Source organism: Sturnira hondurensis, unplaced genomic scaffold, assembly GCF_014824575.4.
Source record: "Sturnira hondurensis isolate 20B ecotype Veracruz unplaced genomic scaffold, ASM1482457v3 Scaffold0011378, whole genome shotgun sequence".
NCBI lineage: Eukaryota > Metazoa > Chordata > Mammalia > Chiroptera > Phyllostomidae > Sturnira > Sturnira hondurensis.
The window spans coordinates 8,065,890-8,084,266 of NW_028084009.1; the positions used below are offsets into that span (position 1 = coordinate 8,065,890).

The window sequence follows — 18,377 nt, forward strand, 5'->3', positions numbered from 1 at the left end:
GTGTTGGGGACACAGAGGGGGGCGTTCCTGATTTTTATTTGAGACCAAACGGGCGAATGTCCAGGGGGTTGGGGAGACCAGTGGGCCGCCTGGTGGTGGGGGAGGCGTCCCTGGCCACCCGCGAGCGCTTCCAGCCTGTCGTGTCCAGTCCTGCAGCAAACACCCGGTGGTGCCCCCCCCGGGCCGGGCACCACAGGCAGCCCTGGAGGAGGACTCCAGCCACAGGGTTTCTCTCCAGATGGAGGACCATCCCACTGAGAACCCGTCGGTCCCCCCGACACCTACCCACCCAGCCGGCTTCCCAACCCCCATTCGGGGCCCCCCCAGGGAGTAGTCGAGCCAGGGTCCACACAGGGCACCCTGCTCGATTTGAGCGTCAGACAGCGAGTCACCTGCAGTGTGAGTGTGTCCTGTGCACACTCGGCTGGCCCCTGGTTCCCTTGCTCTGTCTGGCAACCCTACCCTGAAGCAGCCAGCTGTCCTCCCAGAGCCCCTGTCTGGACCTGGGATGGGGACCCAGCAGGCGGGCTCGGCCACCTGCATGGCCCCTCTCTGAGGAACCCGGGTTGCTCCTGCGCCTCCCTCCCCCATGCGCCGTGGTGACACCCGGCAGAGGCAGAACTGGACTGGAGCTGACGGGCGACAAGCTCCCCGAGAGCCAGGCGCTGCTGATCAGGGAGACAGGACAGCAGGGGACATGACAGGGGGGGGCCGCCCCACCCGGAGAGCCATCAGGACTGATCAGCGTGACTGGCACCGAGCCGGCTGGCTGTCACCCGCGACATGACAGGGCCCTGAGTGGGGTTGTTCGCCCTCCGCCATCAAAGGGCCCTTCCCTGAAATGAACCTGAGCGAGCTCCAGCCCCGCGGGCCTGGCACCTGCCTTTGCAGCTTCTGCTGGCACCTGGGCTCTGCGGTCGCCCGGGAGACAGGGGTGTCCATCACCCGATGGCTGCCAGGGCGCCCTCGTCTCGGGGAGCACAGGGAACGTCAGTCCCGCCAAAACTGTCTCCCGGTCCTTGGCTGCCAGGCCAGTGTGTGCCCCACATGCCCCACAGTGCCCCCATCCTTCGTCCCCCCGGGTCCCTTGTGGGAGCCCCCCGCCACCCTTTCTGCACAGGTGTGGGTTGTTCCCGTCTCGGCAGGGAGTCACCTTTCCCCGAAAGTGTGGTGGGAGGACTGGGGCTCAAAGCCCCGCAGGAAACCACCCAAGCAGGAGGCAGCCTCGGACCCTGTGCCTGGACAGGCGAGGGGTGCAGGCAGGGTACAGGCATGGGGTGGAGGGAGGACCCCTTGACCTCAGTGACCCTCCTCCCACCCACTGCCCCGGGGCCCCTCCCCCAGTCTCTGCCTCCTGCCCCGCGGGGCACCCGCCCCTGTCCCCAGCAGGACCCTAGGGACTCCAGGGAAGGCGCACATGGGGGGCATCTCCCAGGTCTGTCTGGCTTTGGCTGGACGTCTACAAGAGGGAATTCAGGAGGGCACGTGGGCAGCGCCTCCATTCTCCTCGTCAGGCAGAACATGGAGCCCCCCGCCAGCGGACCGCGGCATCTATGGGGGGAGACCCCGCAGGCACTTCTGCGCAGAGCCCGAGTCCTGCTCCGCAGAGAAAGCCGTCTCTAGGCCGGCAAAACCAACACACCTAATTGCTGCCGCGTCTAATCAGGCAGAGCTATGGAAATGGAGCTTCTACACGATTAAAATGTCAGGAGACACTTGGAGGAGCCCGAGGTTCAAGTGTCTCTCGTGGACTGGGGCGGAGCTGCCTCCCCAGGGGCCCCACTCCCGCACGCCCCCCGCATCCTAATGAGGATCCAACAGCCGGGGAGACGGGACGAGATGCAGCTTTCCTGCCCGACACGCGAGGGCGGCGCTCTGTGCCACTGCCCAGCAGCACCACAGCCAGAGCCCCACCGGCCCCACGGCGCCCTCGCTCCTCGGTGGAGCCCTTCGGCACTGAGGACCTCGTGCGGACTGGCCATCGCTGTCCTGGACTGGAAATGTCCTCCTGAACAAGGAGGGGCCCCGGGAGTCCCTCGTGGCCCCCTGGATTTTCAGGGAAGCAAAACCAACACCATCGGGACGTTCCTCCAGCCTGTGAGCCCTGCGCTCTCATCGGCGTCTCGGGGGAGCACGAACACAGCCGGGTCCAGGCCCAGCCGACGCCAGCCCACTCGGTCACGGCGCTCAGACTCAGGAGGCCTTAGCTGGTGACAAGACCACGAGGCCTCTCAGGAGCAGCGTCGTGATGGCCACAGCGTTTCCCCCCCCGAGTCCTGGGAGGGGACAGCCAGGTGCTGGATGCAGGCCGGTCCCGTGTCCCTGGCCGCCGCGGGGCACAGCGCCGCACCGTGCCAGGCAGCCCGTTTGGCAGCGCAGCCTTCCTCCACCGCCATGCCCACAGGGACCCCTCTCGTCACGGAAGTGACATGTCTGCAGCAGAACACACGGAGAAGCACGAGAGAGACCTCCCTCTGAGCACTGCAGGACGTGGTGTCCGGCCCGTGTCCCGTCCACACAGGCGGGCTTCCTGCCGGCCGCCCCGTGGCACTCAGCGTGAGTCACACACACCAAGGCGGGAAAAGCCCCTCCCACAGCCCTTCTGTGTTCGCCCGCCTGCCATCCCGGGACTGCAGGACCCACACAAACCCCCTGCCCTGGACACACAGGGATGCTGGCCCGCCGTGTCTTGAAGCACGCTGGTCCCTGCATTTCAGGGCTTCCTTCCAGCACCTCTTCCCTCCAGCCGCCTCCCCTCACGTCCCAGGGAGATTGGAGAAACCGCACGGTCCTGCTGATGGAAGACAAAATGCACAGTAAGAGGCCTGTCTGTGCTCCTGGGCTCCCAAGTTGACTGCACGCGGGGACGGAGCCACGAAGCAACCCCAGAGCCCACTGCAAGCCATTTGTCCCAGTCATGGCTTTCCGGGCCCCTCCGGGCACTCTGGCTGCAGGTGACGTCTTCCCAGCCAGAGCAGCTCACAGACCCACGCCCACTAGTGGGCAGGGGACAGGGTGGGGTGCGCTGGTGCTGCCCCTGGGGGTTTGACTCCTCGATGTGGCTGAGTCACCCTGCCGTGGGACAGACCTCATCCAGACCGCCCACCCCTCCATCAGATACATCGGGGTCACTTCCCCCAGCGGCTGCTCTGGGGACCACAGCATGTCAATGCCCTGAGTGAGGAGGAGTCCCGAGACTCCAGGCAGATGCAGGTGGGGCCCGGCCTTGGGGGCTGTCCCCCAGCGCCTGAAGACCGAGGCCCCAGCAGGGTCAGCAGCAAAGGGTGCAGCACCAGCCCGGGGGGCGGGGGTGGGAAGTACAACCCGTGGGAGGGGGCTGTGGGGAGGGGCTGTGGGTTGACAGCTCCCAGCCTCCTCACACCCGCCCGCCAGCTCACGTGGGGAGCGGAGGTGCAGGGCACCCCGCCAGGCGCAGTGCTTTTCTAGGGCAGCTGAGGCTGCATTATTGACGGGCGTTCTGCAAAATTTAAATGCTGAGCTGGGGGAGGCAGTGCAGCCCCGGGGACGGCCTCTTCCGGTTTCTTCCCTTCTCTCGAACTTGAAAGTGGCCACGTCCTATTTTAATGAATTCACTGCGGCTCCGCTGGGCGGCCAGCGGGCGCTGGGCAGTGGAGGACTGGGCTGCAAGCACAGACCCAGCTGCCCACTCTGCAGGCTGGCTCACCCGCCTCGCTCACCTGCCCCCCTGCCCCGTACCTGCTGCTGAGTGGGGGCGGGGGGGGGGGCACTGGGAAGCAAGTCCCTGAGCCAGGCTTTGCAATACAGACCGTGCCGGGCCCACCCCCCTGCGTGACGGTGGGACAAGCATGGACGGGGTGTCCGTGCCCAGAGGAGCCGGGGACACCTGCCCTCCAGGGGATGCTCACAGGTCCTGCTGGCTGCCCACCCACGGCCCCGGCCACCATTCCTGCAGGGGGTTTGGGGGAGGAAAATGGTGACCGCAACCGAGTCTGAAAAGTACACTTTCTGAACCAAATGCCAGTCGGAGGCGCCTGTGCCTGGCCCAGCGCTCTGGCTCGGGGCTGAGACCCTGAGGCCTGCTGGGGCCCTGCTGGGGCCCCGCCGCCGGCACTGCTTCCCGCTTCCTGCCTGTGCTTCCCGCACCCACCCAGGCCTGCAAGACCCCACCCGGCTCCCAACAGCAAGGCCGGCGCGCCCTCTAGTGGTGGCAGCTGGCTGCACACACAGGCATTCCCCGCTGCATACACTGGATGCACAGGGACCCAGACCTGGATGCAGCTGCACATACACCAGCAGGTTCCATGTGGAGGTGGCGAGGCGCTGATGTGCAGGGACGACGGCCTTCAGCAGCCACAGAACGAACCTCCAGGGCAAATGCCCCTTCCTCTCTCCTCTGGGCCGGACGCCACCCTGTCGGCCTCTGTCCTCTGTTCCCTCCCTCTGGCCCCTTGTGGTGGTGCCTGGTCCTGGGGGCAGGTGAAGGCCTGAGGTTTGAGGGCTCCCAGTGGGTGGTCAGATGGGCAGAGCCCCAGCGGTGGGGCCCACGGGGTCACAGGCAAGGCCTCACCGAGCAGGACCGAGCAGTCTTGCAGACGGGCGACAGGCAGCCCTCCAAAGATTAGCGCTGGGTGCAGAAAGGGCCCGAAACGCCCCCTGCCCCATCCTGAAGGGACGCCACTGAGGTCCCCTGCAGCTTAGCGTCCAGGTGGGGCCTGGGAAGGAGGAGAACTACGATTTGTGAAGGACGAGAGGAACTTGGCTGCCCGTGGCTTTGAGGGAAAACCAACTGCATTCTGCACCTGCTCCCCAGGGTGGGGCCCAGGGCGGCCCAAGGCTCCATCTCAGGTGGGCAAGGCTCGGACCAGAGGCAGCCCACAGAGGGTGTGTGGGGGTCCCGGGCTGAGATGCCGTCCCCAGCCTGTCCCTGCCACATCCTAGCCGGGGCAGAGCCCCACCCCTTTGCTGCACAGGAAGATGGAGCGCCCCTTTCTGCCCAGGCACCGGGGCCCCTCCTGGGCAATGCTGCGAGTCAGGCCTCCTGTTCTGAGCCCACACTGGGGCAGACGAAGGCGACTCCAGGCAGCTCGTGAATGAGGGGAGGATGGAGGGAAAGAGAGGCAGTTTGCTGAGCACCTGCTCTTTGTAATTAATTCCTTCTGGAGCCTGAGCCCACATCCCTGAGTTGTGTGGCTGGGGGCTGGCCTTTTCCCTTAACCTTGAGGACTCAAGGTCATTCGTCACTTGGAAGGCATGTCCTACATCCCTTTCTGCGTTGGACCCCTGACGGTGCCAGGGGAGGCGGCTGTGGTCCTGGCAGAGTGCCACCACCAGGCTGGTCACACCGGCAGCACCTGTGGTCACCGGCTCAGAGCAGGGGTGTGGACAAGGCCACCTCCGCTGACTCAGGAGCGTCTGCCCTGGGGCTCCGAGCGAGGGCCGGGGTGGGGGACAGCTGCGGGGCCTGATGTTGGGGGTCCCGCCTGCCCGAGGACCACACGCCCCTGGGGGCTTTGCCCCAGCTGGCTGGGCTCAGCTCTGCACAAAGAGGGGGTGAAGGGCCTGTCTCCCGTTCGAACGTCTGGCCTGCCACCCAGCCGGACACTGAAAACGCCGCAGGGACATGTCTCACATCCACACTCCCGTCTGTGGGGTTACCGCTCGCTCTCCCAGCTGCCCACCCCTGGCTTTCCAGACCCAGGGCGGCCCCGTGTCCCCCTCCCTGTTGGCACCCAGTCCAGTCTGTACTCACAGCAGCCAGAGCCCCCGAGGCAGAAAGGCAGGCGGCTCCTGGGCCGTGCTGCTCCCCAGAGGACGTTCTCCCACCAGGCCTGGCCCTGAGAGGCTGGCAGCTGGCTGCCTCCTGGGGGGGCGGGCGACGGGGGCCCCAGCCACAGAGAACTCACGCCCCTTCGGTGAACAAACCCCACACTGACGGCCTGTCCCCCTCCAACCTGCTCCTTCCAGAAAGTTCAGCAGTACACAGTCATCATCCAAGCCACCGACATGGAGGGGAACCTGAACTATGGGCTCTCCAACACGGCCACGGCCATCATTGCCGTGGCGGACATGAATGACAACCCACCGGAGTTCACCACGAGCACGGTGAGTCCCGGGGTCCCCTGGGGCCTGGCTGTGTGCGGGAGGGGCGGGGGGCAGGGAAGTGGACGTGAAGAGACAGACTCCTTCTTCTTCTGCCGAGCCAGTCCTTCTGCTGGGAAGGCATCTCTCAGGCCAGAGCACCCCCAGAGGAGCCCCAACACAGCCTCTGAGTCCACACTCATCTTGCTTCCCGGGTGCCCCTTCTCAAGTCGGTCCTCAAATCCCACATCCCTGCATCCCTCGGCTGTGAGGGCGCAGCGCCACCTGGTGGCCATAGTGCAGATCGCCACGTGGAGGGTGCCGCCAGGCCGCCCATGGAGAGAGGGCATGGCCGGGCTGCAGGTCCCTCTGCTTCCAGGTAGCCAGCGGCAATGGTGGCACAGGCCCAGCGCCAGCATACCGTGCTGGGGCGCGGGGAACCGGACATGCGGAGAGCAGCTGCCCAGGGGCCCTGGGGGAGCAGCGGTGCCCAGGCCCCAGACCCCGTCCGGGCCTGGGCCGCACGGGGCCGCCCTCCCTGACGGCAGGCTGCAGGGGCGCGGGGCCTGGACCAGCTCAGCCCTCCCCACACGCTCCCAGCGGGGACACCGTTCAGAGTGTGCCCGTGGCGACCTTGTCGAGACCGTCCCGCCCGCAGCCACTCCGCTGACGTCCACTGTGCGAGTGGGCGTCGCTGCTCTGGGACGTCATCCAGACGTCCCCACACAGAAGGCGCCACTCCTCTGAGTGTGGGTCTCCCACCCAGTCACACACGCTCTGGGTCACAGGCGCCACTGGGCATCTTTGAACTCCTGGGGGGGGTGGCCCGCGGCATGTCCCCTCCAGAGGAGTGACGGGGGGGGGGGCATGGGAGACGGTGCGGGGTGCAGTGGTGGGCAGGGCAGAGGGCTGGCCACACCCCTCCCACGGCGGGGGGGCGGGGGGGCTCTCAGGGAGCAGCCTAATCAGAGACAATCAGCAGGAGCTGAGACGGGGGGTGGTGCGGGAGCCGACTCCTGTTAAACGTTAATTAAACCTCATCCTACTTCACCTGCTCCACGGGAGCACTGCCCGCCACCCCTGCACTCAGCTCTCTGCACTGCACTCAGCTCTCTCAGGTGGGGGGGGGGGCATGCTGGAGGGCCAGGGGTCCCAGGGCACAGCCTGTAGACCCTGCCCAAGGACCTCTGCTTTGCCCCGCCCTCAGGTCCTGGAGGGAAGGCCTGCAGACTCAGCGTCCGGCCCCTGGCGTTGGAGCAGGCTCCAGCACGCCCCTCTGCCCTCACCCAGCATCACCAGGCTGGGGTCCGTGGGCACCTCTCCTCGGCATCCGCCACCCCTCCCTCTCCAAGGCCGGTGCGGCCTGGAACACACCCTGGCAGGACAGGGGCTTCCCGGGCCAGCAGTCATGGCTCTGGTCATCCCAGTGCCGGATCCCTGAGTTCCAGGCCGGGAGGACCAGTGAGATGTCCACACTGAGAGGACCAGCTGTGGTTTGGAGAATTAGAGACAGAAACACAGCGCCATCTTGGGGCCATGGAGTCTGGGAAGCGTGGATGCTGGAGGGTCCAGGGGCTCGTGTGTGTGACTGTGGTCAGCGTTGGGCCTCCCGCTAGGCATCCGGGCCACCTTCTCACCCACATCCGCCTCTGTGCTCCTGTGACCGTCCCCAGGGAGCCATGTGGGTTCAGTGAGGAGCCCTGGGATCTGAAATCCGCCCGCCTTTGGGGACAGGCGTATCAGCCTTCAGATTGCTTACCTGCAGGGCAAGGAAACCCACGCCCACCCTCTAAGTTCCCCCCTCCCCAAATCACTGCCACCGAGTCGCATGGGGCAGGAACAAGGGTGTCTCCGAGCCCGAAAACCTGAGAAGTTAAACTGAAAACTAGTTTTGGTGGGGAGGGGCTCATATGAAAACCCGGCCCTGGGTTTACCGGCCTGGGCCCCTCTCCGGGAACTGTGGTTAAACTTGCACAAATAAAATAGACTCCTGAAATACGCTTCCCCCGACGCCCGGAAGGAGTCAGACTCAGGACACGCAGCTCTGCCGTGCCGAAGCCGCGGGCCCATGACTCGTGGGTACCGAAGCCCGTAGGGCTGGAGGCAGGGAGCCTGAGAGGTTGGGCACCTCGCTGAAATCAGACAGGTGCAAGGAATTCTGGGAGGATGAGGGCTGAGCCCAGCTGCTGCCTCTGGGCCCCCTCTTTCCCCTCCTGTGGCCCCCAAAGGGCCAAGGGGTCACCCACCTGGAAGAGGCCAGCGCTGGCACGGTGCCCAGCACTTGAGAATGACGCTCTGGGCCCCTCCCTTTGTGGGGGGCCCCTCCCAGGGCCCTCACCTCTCACCACAGCAAGCGGAGGTAGGAGTGGGGTGACCCTGGGGACCCAGTGAGGCCAGGCGTGGGCACAGCCCACAGCCCACCCCGGGTGGTCACTCCTGGAGCCCTACTGCCGCGAGTGCCACCAGAAATCGGCATTTGTACAGCCCTCATCTTCCGGGTTTGTGGCTGGAAATCACACCTCAAGAGGACTGCCCACGCAGCCCCCAGGCTACAGTTTGCAAAGTAAGATGCAGCCCCCAATCCACAGACCATTACAAACTTCCAGCAGCGACGGCCGAGCGTGATGTCGGCCTTGGGCCCTTCTGAGCTGGGCCCCAATCTCACAGGTCAGCGACCCCCGAAGCCACCTGAGCTGGGTGGGACTCCCACCGAGGGACATGGCTCAGCTTCCTGTGGCCATGAGGCACCCACACACGGATGCACACGTCCTTCTCCCTGCACATCACTGCCTTGCCGCTCGGGCCATGATGGGACAGGCTTGAAGCCCTCGTGGCCAGAAGGGCTGAGTCCCCAGTCTGGTCACCCACAGCGCCGGCCCTGAGCCCAGGCAGGAGTGGGGACCAGCAGCAGGCTCTGCTCACTCCCCTGCTCTTCATCCCCGCCTGCAAGGACGCGGCTGGGCTCCCGAGTGTCCCCAGGGCTGGCGTCAGCCCTCTGTTGACAGGGAAAGGCCTGAGGGAAACCTAGGAGAGAGGCTGCTGTGTGCGTGTGTGCGCAAGGAGAAGGCTCAGTTTGGACAGGACAGGGCAAGCCCGAGCCTCAGGCCTCCCAAGATGCTGCCACCAACATGGGAGGGGGAGGGGAGGGGGAGGAGGAGCTCCCACCCACAGGAGTCGCAGGTCTGGGAGCAGCTGCTGGCAAGCTTCCCCCAACATCTCCCACTTCTGAAGGGTCCGTGACACTCTCTTCTGTCACACGCTGCAGTACGCAGGGGAAGTCCCCGAGAACCGGGTGGAGACGGTGGTCGCAAACCTCACAGTGATGGACCGGGACCAGCCCCACTCCCCAAACTGGAATGCCGTCTACCGCATCATCAGCGGGGACCCCTCGGGGCACTTCGTCATCCGCACGGACCCCGTCACCAACGAGGGCCTGGTCACCGTGGTGAAGGTGGGTGGTCTCCTCACTCCCCCGCCTCGGCCGCAGGACACTCTAACAGACACGGTCTGGGGGGAAAGTGCAAGCCGCCCGACACCCAATGACAAAGGACAGCACCCGCCCGCAGGTGGCTGGGGCCAGTTTCCCCAGGACCTGGACACGTGACCCGAGGCCGACCCCTCCCAGGAAGTCAGCCTCCCTCCCCTCCCTGAAGGTGGGGCCCATTCCCAGACCAGATGGTGTCAAACTGTCCTCGGTTCCTGAGACAATGCCAGCTTAGTCCTGGAGGGGTCTCTCTTTTCTCTTTTTTATGTTTCCCATTACCACTCACCCCCTTATTATCCCCCCCACACTCTGCACCCTGAGGTCCGGGTCCACGGGCCCTTCTTCCTTTTCGCTCAACGCCCCCGCCCCCCCCCCCCGGCCCCCGCCAGCTGTCATCTGCCCTCCGTCCGTGAGTCTGTTCATTAGATCCCACATGTGAGTGAGATCACGTGACATTTGTCTTTCTCTGACGGGCACATTTCACGGAGCACGATGCGCCCCAGGTCCACCCACGCTGTCGCAAATTGTCCTCCTGCTCACGTCCGGGTGGAATTCTGGGTTGTTGAGTCCCCCCCTGGGGGCAGTGTTTCTGCAGTGGCGGGCAGGGCTCACTAACACCTCGAGAGCCCTCCGGTCTTTTCTAGGCCACTCAGGCCGAGCGTTCGCTCCCCCAGGCTGTCTTCACAGGCGTGTTGGGGGGCATGGCTCCTCGGGGGCAGCAGGGGACCTGGGGGTGACACTGCTTTTTGGTTGTGACTTGTCTGTCAAGATTCCCGAGTGAATCTCAGGGCGTGTGAAGTTCAACATCAGTTCCAGAGTACCTTGAGCTGAGAGTGCCCACAGCCCCCCGGTCCCCACGGCCACGGTCACCATGTCCCAGGCGGAATTCAGCCACTCACTGGCTCTCAGACACACCCCCAGCGGGGCAGCTACTACCGCCCCCACCCTCCTCAGGAGCCAGTCCCCTGGGCCCTCCCTCACCACCCCTCTCCCCCATGCAGCCCTGAAGCCACAGCCTTCTCCAGGGTGAGCCCCACCCCCCAGGCTGACCACAGCTTCTTCCCTCGGTCACCACGGACCTGAGGGTTTAAACTCGAAAGCCGAGAATCGGCCTCGTCTGCTGCCCTGAAACAAGGCTCGGCCAAGGCTCTAGAGCGGCCTGGGCCCAGGGGCCTGCAGGAGGGCCAGGTGGCCGGCACCCGGAAGAGGGGCAGAGCGGGGTCGGCTGCCCCGCCCCCTTCCCACCAGCCCCAGGTCCCCAGAGAGCATGGCCTTGGTGCTGTGCCCAGGGTGCCCCCCACATCACCCACACCTTCGCGCTCGCCGAGGTCACAGCCACATCCGGGCAGGCAGCACCGCCGCTGCCTTGGAAACTACTGGGGCAAATCGCCCACCGCTCCCTCCGTTACAAACTAGCCTCGTCGTAACTCTCCGGTGGCCTTTCTCGGCCACAGCAGTCTCTCTGGGAGGCGTCCTCGCTCAGGCGGGCAAGCTTTTGCCGCCAGGCGGGCCACACTTTCTCGGCCACAGCAGTCTCTCTGGGAGGCGTCCTCGCTCAGGCGGGCAAGCTTTTGCCGCCAGGCGGGCCACACTGTCCCGCGTCCTCCGGGGGCACGGAACCCAAGAGAGGCTGGCAGCCTTCAGGGACTCGTCACAGACCAGGACGCCACAATGTCCCGAGGCGGTGAATTTAAACAGAGCAGGGCCACCTCCAGCAGCTCTCGAAGGGACAGGGGTGGGGGGGACGGGGGGTGCTGGTGCGTTGGCTGCTGTTCGGGTGTCGGGGGTGGCGGTGGACCTGACACCGTGTGGGCGCAGGTGGGTGCCGGCGCTTGGCGGGGTGTGATGTCGGCGAGTGAGGGAGGGTCCGCACCTTCACATCTGGGTATGGGGGGGTGGTCACGGTTTGGGGACCGATGTCCCCAGTGGATCCTTTCAGGCAAAGGGTGACATGAGATTGATTCTGCATTGGGCCACCGAGGGTCCTGCCGGGAGACTCCTGGGGTGCAAGGCCCCCTCCATAACAGGCCTCCCGGACACACGCAGCATCGTGCTGGGTGATGGATGGGGGGCTGTGGACCACCCCTCACAGGCCCCTCACAGGCCCCTCAGGTGTCATGCTGAGCACCGGGCCGTGGAGGGAGGCGGTGCCTCACAGAGTCTCCAGAGGCAGCAGCGAGCACCCCTCCCTTCAGTCGGCAAGGAGGCCGAGCCTGGAGAGGATGAGGACTCCCACCTGGCACCGGGGCAGCGGGGGGCAGTGGGGGGTAGTGGAGATGGTGAGGACATCAGCCCCAGAGCCCGACCTCTGTCTCGGCCTCCCACCCCTCCCCCACGGCAGCATCCCCAAGTCCAGGCCCGGCAGGCTCTCACACACCCGGTTCCTACATCCCTCTCTATACTTAGTCCCTAGTGAGCAGAGTGTGGGCCCGGCCCAGCACTTCCCCGTGGCCGAACTCTCCTCCCACGGGCCACACCCAGCAGGAAGCCAGACAGGGGAGCCTGGGGGCCGTGGCCATCGGGACCGGCCTCCTGGCCACCACCAGAGGGTGGTGGCGGGTGCTGACCATCCCGCCCTGCCGGCAACCCCCACTCCAGCCCCGGGCAGGCCCTGCAGCTCAGCCGCTGTGCCCCCACCCGGTTTCAGGCGGTGGACTACGAGCTGAACAGGGCGTTCATGCTCACTGTGATGGTGGCCAACCAGGCGCCCCTGGCCAGCGGGATCCAGATGTCCTTCCAGTCCACGGCGGGGGTGACCATCTCGGTCATGGACGTCAACGAGGCCCCCTACTTCCCCTCCAACCACAAGCTCATCCGCCTGGAGGAGGGAGTGCCCCCCGGCACGGCGCTCACCACCTTCTCGGCGGTGGACCCCGACCGCTTCATGCAGCAGGCGGTGAGGTAGGTGTGTGGGCTGCTTGCCCTCAGGCCCTGCCTTCCAGGGGGCGGGGCCCGGACCACCACAGAGTCCCCGTTGGGGCTTGGGCAGCCCCACCTGTGGTGTCTTCCCAGGAGGGAGCAATGGGAGCCAGTCCTGGGGGCAGCTGGGGTCCTGGCCCGCCTGACACGGGAGGGGGGTGGGGGGGCGAAGGGACGATGCCACGGGTGGCATCCTAACTAACACAGGGCTGGGTCCCACTCCCCCCTTGCTGTGCAACTTTGTGGGTCACTCACCTCTCTGTGCCTCAGTTTCCCCACCTGTGGAAGGCAGCCATGAAAGCGTCTGTCCCTGGGGTCCTTGTGAGGACCCACAGCCCGTCCACCACAGTGACCATGAGTCCCAGGTGCCACCCTCCCACTGTGGAAGGGACCTGCAGGGCTGGAGGGGAAGCCCCGGGGGACCAGTGGGTGGGCCAGTGCCCCCCAGCCCCGCGCCTGACCTCCCACACCCCCATCCACAGATACTCGAAGCTGTCAGACCCCGCGAGCTGGCTGCACATGAATGCCACCAATGGGCAGGTCACCACGGCGGCCGTCCTGGACCGCGAGTCCCTGTACATCAAGAATAATGTCTACGAGGCCACCTTCCTGGCGGCTGACAACGGTACGCCCGGCCCTGGTGACCACGGGCGCTCACCGGCAGCGCAGGCTCTGGCAGGCAGACCGAGGGAGGCCCATCGGCACCCAGAGGGGCGGCTAGGGGGACGCAGGGCCTCGTCATGCTTCAGGGCCCTCCCTGAGTGCATCCAAACCACCGTCACTCGGCCGGACCACCCGGCTTTCCTAGGCCAACCGGTCATTTGCATGGCCAATCACTCGGGGGGCGCCAGGGTTAGTCCCAGCCCCGCCGTGGCCGACCTGCTTTTCAGCGTCCCCACCTGTGAGCTGAGGCGGCTGAGCACATGCGTGCTCCGGCCGAGTAGCCCTGGCCAGGACCCTGGGGACCCAGCCACAGGCTGCGCTGTCATCGCCACGACGATGACCCCTGACCCCCGTGCTGTGCGGGCACCGCCCCCCAGGCCCCTCCCTGCACAGCTCACGCTCTGGGTGCCCGAGTGGGTTCACCAGAAGCCGGGCCAGCTGCACAGCAACGACAGTGACTTCCACGCAGCTGCCGAGTTTGGCCGTGTATCGTGCTCACTTTTTGCCCAGATTCTTGGGAGATCAATTCGGGTGCGCGTTATCCGTGGGTATAAGGATCACATACCGTGGGCATAACAATGGCTATAATAATCCCGTGTATAACGCGCACAAAAACACATGCGGGCACACGCGGAACGCACAATCCACGGCAAGTTACGGCAGGTTAATGTCCTCCCCGTCAAAGAAGGCTAGAAGCAGGGAGCCCATGGCTCGGTGTGAGCCCCCAGGCTCACTCTGGCCGCTCCTGTGTCCTCGGCGAGCTGCAGCGTGGTCCAGAATGGCTGCGTGTGCTCCGGCCATCACAACCACGTTCTGGCAAATGGGAGGAGTGGGGAGGGCAGGGACACACCCCTTCTAAGGAACCCCCCTCACAGCTCACAGAGGCCAGAACTCAGTGAATTTCCCAGCAGCCCGTGAAGCCGTGTCCCACTGCATGGGCTGCTGGGAAATGCAGTCCTCTAGTTGGACAGGGATGAACCCAGATAAAACTGGGGGGCCCGGTCCCCTTCACTAAGGAAGGAAAGGGAAATGGATGCTGAGGGACAACCGCCCCCAGGGACTCAAGTGAGAAACGAGTCACCTAGACCGTTTCAGGAGGAAGAAAGTGCTGAGGAAACCCAACAGGGGCAGGAGGTGACTGGGGCTGCCACTGTCCCACGGGACCAGACAGGACCAGACGGGACCAGTAGAGGGAAGATGGGGTGGCGGAGGAGGCAGGGGCCCGCTGAGGCAGAAAGCCAGGGAGGAGGGCCCCCAAACGCCCCCTCCTGCAGACAGACGGTCCCCACGGTTCCCCCTGTGGCTGTAAGAGCCTGAGCTCCCAGGGCCAAGGGGAGCTCTGCTGGGGGGTGGGGCGCAGGACACTGGAGGGCAGGGGCTTGCTGCCCCTCGGAGCCTCCCGGCCCCTGCAGGCAGGGGTCCTGGGGCACCCAGCGTGGCCCTGCGTGGTGACCGCATCTGCCCCCCAGGCGTCCCCCCGGCCAGCGGCACTGGGACCTTGCAGATCTATCTCATTGACATCAACGACAATGCCCCGGCGCTGACCCCCCAGGAGGGGCAGGTCTGCGAGAAGCCACACCTCAATGCCATCAACATCACCGCGGCCGACGCCGACATCGACCCCAATGTTGGCCCCTACGTCTTCGAGCTGCCCTTCGTCCCTGCTGCCGTGCGGAAGAACTGGACCATCACCCGCATAAATGGTGAGGCCGCCACCCTTCCCACCCCTGTCCTGGCACTGGGACAGTCCAGCCAAGTCTGGGGCGCTGGGCCCCCCAGGGCCCAGCACCCTGGAACAGGAGGCCACAGGGGTTGCAGGCGGACCTGCGAGGGGGCTGCGTAGACCCACCAAGAGGCTGGGGACCCACCGGGTGGCGGCCCCTCACTATGTCCACATGCCCAGGTAACGTCCGTGCAGCTGACCTGGACTGCTGTTCCCGGGGACTCGTTCCCAGGCGTGGGCTCGTGCAGAAGGGCCCTGGAACCCCAAAGTTCTGCCAACAGAGTGAAGAAGCATCGAGAAAGGCCCCACGGATTCCCAGCCTCCCCAGACAGACAGGAACGAGCCCCCACCCCCCTCACGGGCGCGAGTAGGGGATGCTTTAAGCAGCTTTTCTCCAGCTTCTTAACCGAACCCGTGGTTCCATCTGTGTCTAGTCACTGCCAGCGGTCATTCTCTCACATGGCCGTCGGCCACTTTTTGTTTCTTCTGTGACTTTCTCCCTTGTGTCGCCCGTGCCAGGTGACTACGCCCAGCTCAGCCTGCGCATCCTGTACCTGGAGGCCGGGGTGTACGACGTCCCTGTCATCGTCACGGACTCTGGAAACCCCCCGCTGTCCAACACGTCCATCATCAAGGTCAAGGTGTGCCCGTGTGACGACAATGGTGACTGCACCGCCACGGGCGCAGTGGCGGCGGCCGGCCTGGGCACAGGGGCCATCGCAGCCATCCTCCTCTGCATCGTCCTCCTGCTGAGTGAGTGGGCCGGGCGGGCAGGCACCGTCCCTCAGAGCCAGGCAAGCCGGCCACCCACATCCCCCAGCCCCGCCCCCACCAGGGACCTGGCAGAGACCCAGCTGAAGCAGCCCACATGGCCACAGCTGTGCATATGCATGGACATGCATGCACCCAGGCCCACTCCCAGGAACTGTCCACATGCACATGTGTGCACGTGCCTGCACGCACACATGCATATGCACACGCGGACATGCACAGATGTGTGGGTGTACGCATGCACACTCTCACAGGTGCAGGGCCCAGCCACTCAGTGCCGCTGAGCACATGTGCGTGAGTGACACGCTCGCACCGGCACACGCATGGCCTGCTCACGGCGCCCCGCCCCCCCACAGCCATGGTCCTGCTGTTCGCCGCGTGGATGAAGCGGCGGGAGAAGGAACGACACACGAAGCAGCTGCTCATCGACCCCGAGGATGACGTGCGGGACAACATCCTCAAGTATGACGAGGAGGGTGGCGGTGAGGAGGACCAGGTGAGGCCCTGCCCCTGCACCCGGCGCCCCAGGCTGGGGAGGGCAGACGCTTGTGCCAGGTCTGCTGGTGACCCAGGGGGCTGGAGGGACCTGCCAGGTTGGACGCAGAGTCTGCCGTGGCCATTGTGGGATGCAGGCAGGGCAAGTCCTCACCCACGGGGGCCGAGTGCTCCCCCAAGAACACAGGTGGCAGGGGCCCTGGCTCCCGGGTAGACCGAGGAACCTGCCGGGAGCTGAGCAAGGTCCCCTGGGGACCACCAGGCCGGCAAAGGCAGCCCACATGTGCCTTCAGGACAGACAGAGGTGGGCATGCGGGGAGGCAAACCAGGGGACAGGGCAGCACAGTGGGCTCTCCTGTGCGCTGCCTGCAGCCCCCACCAAACCTCGTCCCCAACCCTGCCCAGGACTACGACCTCAGCCAGCTGCAGCAGCCGGAGGCCGTGGAGCACGTGCTGAGCAAGGCGGCCGGCGTGCGGCGGGTGGATGAGCGGCCTGTGGGTGCCGAGCCCCAGTACCCGGTCCGGCCCGCGCTGCCCCACCCGGGGGACATCGGCGACTTCATCAGTGAGGTGGGTGCTCTGACAGCGGGGAGCCTCGAGCAGGGCCTCCCCTAAACATAAAACCCTATGAACACGCCTGGCCCACAGCAGTGCCCTCTGCACTGGGCCCTGGGGTGGCAGAGGGGACGCTGATTCGACCTGGCCTCTGCCGGCCGTGGGCAAGTCCCGCCCTCAGCACCCTCCCCATGCAGGGACCTGTGGCACCAGCCCTCTGCTTCCAACTGTGCCTGGGAGGGGGCTGGCCACACGCACGTCCCCACCTGTGTCCTGTCCATCACTTAAACAGAACGGGGCCCAGGCAGGCCCCAGCAGCAGGACAGAGGCTTCCCACATGGTCCCCAGCACATGGCATGTCCCAGGCCACAAGTGAGGCCTCTGCAGCTGCCCAGTCCCGCTTGCCCAGCTGGACTCCCCACCTACCGTGAGAAAGCCACTCCTGACCAGTTCTCCCAGGAAGTGGAAGCGGGCGGTGCCAACTACCTGGTACCAAACGGCCGTCGGAGTCAGGCAGTGACCACAGGGACACCAGGACACCCCACTGGGGACCTCCCAGGGCCAATGCGGACCCCGCACCTCAGAGCAGGCCCAGCCACAGGGCCCGGGAGAGGGGTGCGAACCCACCATCAGGGGTCATGTCCAAGGGCAGGGGCTGGCGCTGGGGTGGGGGGCTGCAGCCACACAGGGTGTGTTCAAAGGGACAGTGAATAGCTGCAGAACTCTTGCTTCGGGCCACCTCAGGGACACACTCCATGTGATAGGGACCATGGAGACACGGCCCACCGGGGGCAGAACTCCAGTACCCGGATGCCCCACCCAGCGCCCCCCAGCCCACCCCGCCTCAAGCTGACATTGAACTCAGGCACCAGCAGTTCCCCAACTCCGTTCTCCGAGACGCCCTTCACGTAAACACAGGGAGCACTGACGGACCGCCTACGGGACCACCCAGCTCTGCTCCCTGGGCCCCTCCTTCCTGTCCCGCAGACCCCCTCTGCCCTAACCAAGTCTCATGGCCCCCAGGGACTCCGGGCGGCGGACAACGACCCCACGGCGCCCCCCTACGACTCCCTGCTGGTCTTCGACTACGAGGGCAGCGGCTCCACCGTGGGCTCAGTCAGCTCCCTGAACTCGTCCAGCTCCGGGGACCAGGACTACAGCTACCTGAGCGACTGGGGGCCCCGCTTCAAGAAACTGGCGGACATGTACGGAGGCGGCGAGGACTGACCGGCCTCTCCTCCCTGGACCACAGCAGGACCAGTGCTCGGGCGGACGCCGGAGGAGCAGGCCTGGCGGAGGCCGCCGGTGCCCCCGCCACCCCCCAGATGCGTCGTGTCGTGGTGTTCTGGGGGGCGCCCCCTGCCCCTGCCCCCCCACATTGAGCTGTCTGGCATGAACACTTCTCGCCCCGCCACCCATCCTGGTAGCTGACCCACCACTAAAGGACAGCGAGAGGCACCCTGTCTTAACTTGAATTTCTGAGAACAGAAGCACTGTTTCAACAAACATGAAAGTGCCTTTTGGTACATGTGTTGGTTCCCCTCAAACTCAGGAGTGACTACCGCAGACAGACCCACCCCACCCGGGCCCCGCCACCCCGGCCAAGGCCCCTCCCAGCTCTGAAGGCACCAGTTTAGGAACCGGGGAGAATGTGTCTCTGTTTTTTATGTTTTGGCCTTTTGTTAAGAGGAAAAGTGGGTGACTCGC

The 18,377-nt window shown here is 65.6% G+C and overlaps 1 protein-coding gene across 1 annotated transcript in view; it reads left to right on the plus strand.

The window, feature by feature from the left end:
- Window positions 1-18,317, plus strand: part of CDH4 (cadherin 4) — a 60,224-nt gene extending 41,907 nt beyond the window's left edge. Inside the window, exons 7-15 of the mRNA XM_037060007.1 lie at window positions 5,947-6,084; window positions 9,326-9,511; window positions 12,192-12,445; window positions 12,946-13,088; window positions 14,596-14,829; window positions 15,369-15,602; window positions 15,977-16,116; window positions 16,521-16,685; window positions 17,694-18,317. Coding sequence (XP_036915902.1) covers window positions 5,947-6,084; window positions 9,326-9,511; window positions 12,192-12,445; window positions 12,946-13,088; window positions 14,596-14,829; window positions 15,369-15,602; window positions 15,977-16,116; window positions 16,521-16,685; window positions 17,694-17,897 — 1,698 coding nt within the window. The 3' untranslated portion in view covers window positions 17,898-18,317. The remainder of the gene's footprint in view (window positions 1-5,946; window positions 6,085-9,325; window positions 9,512-12,191; window positions 12,446-12,945; window positions 13,089-14,595; window positions 14,830-15,368; window positions 15,603-15,976; window positions 16,117-16,520; window positions 16,686-17,693) is intronic.
- The last annotated feature ends 60 nt before the right edge of the window (window positions 18,318-18,377 follow it).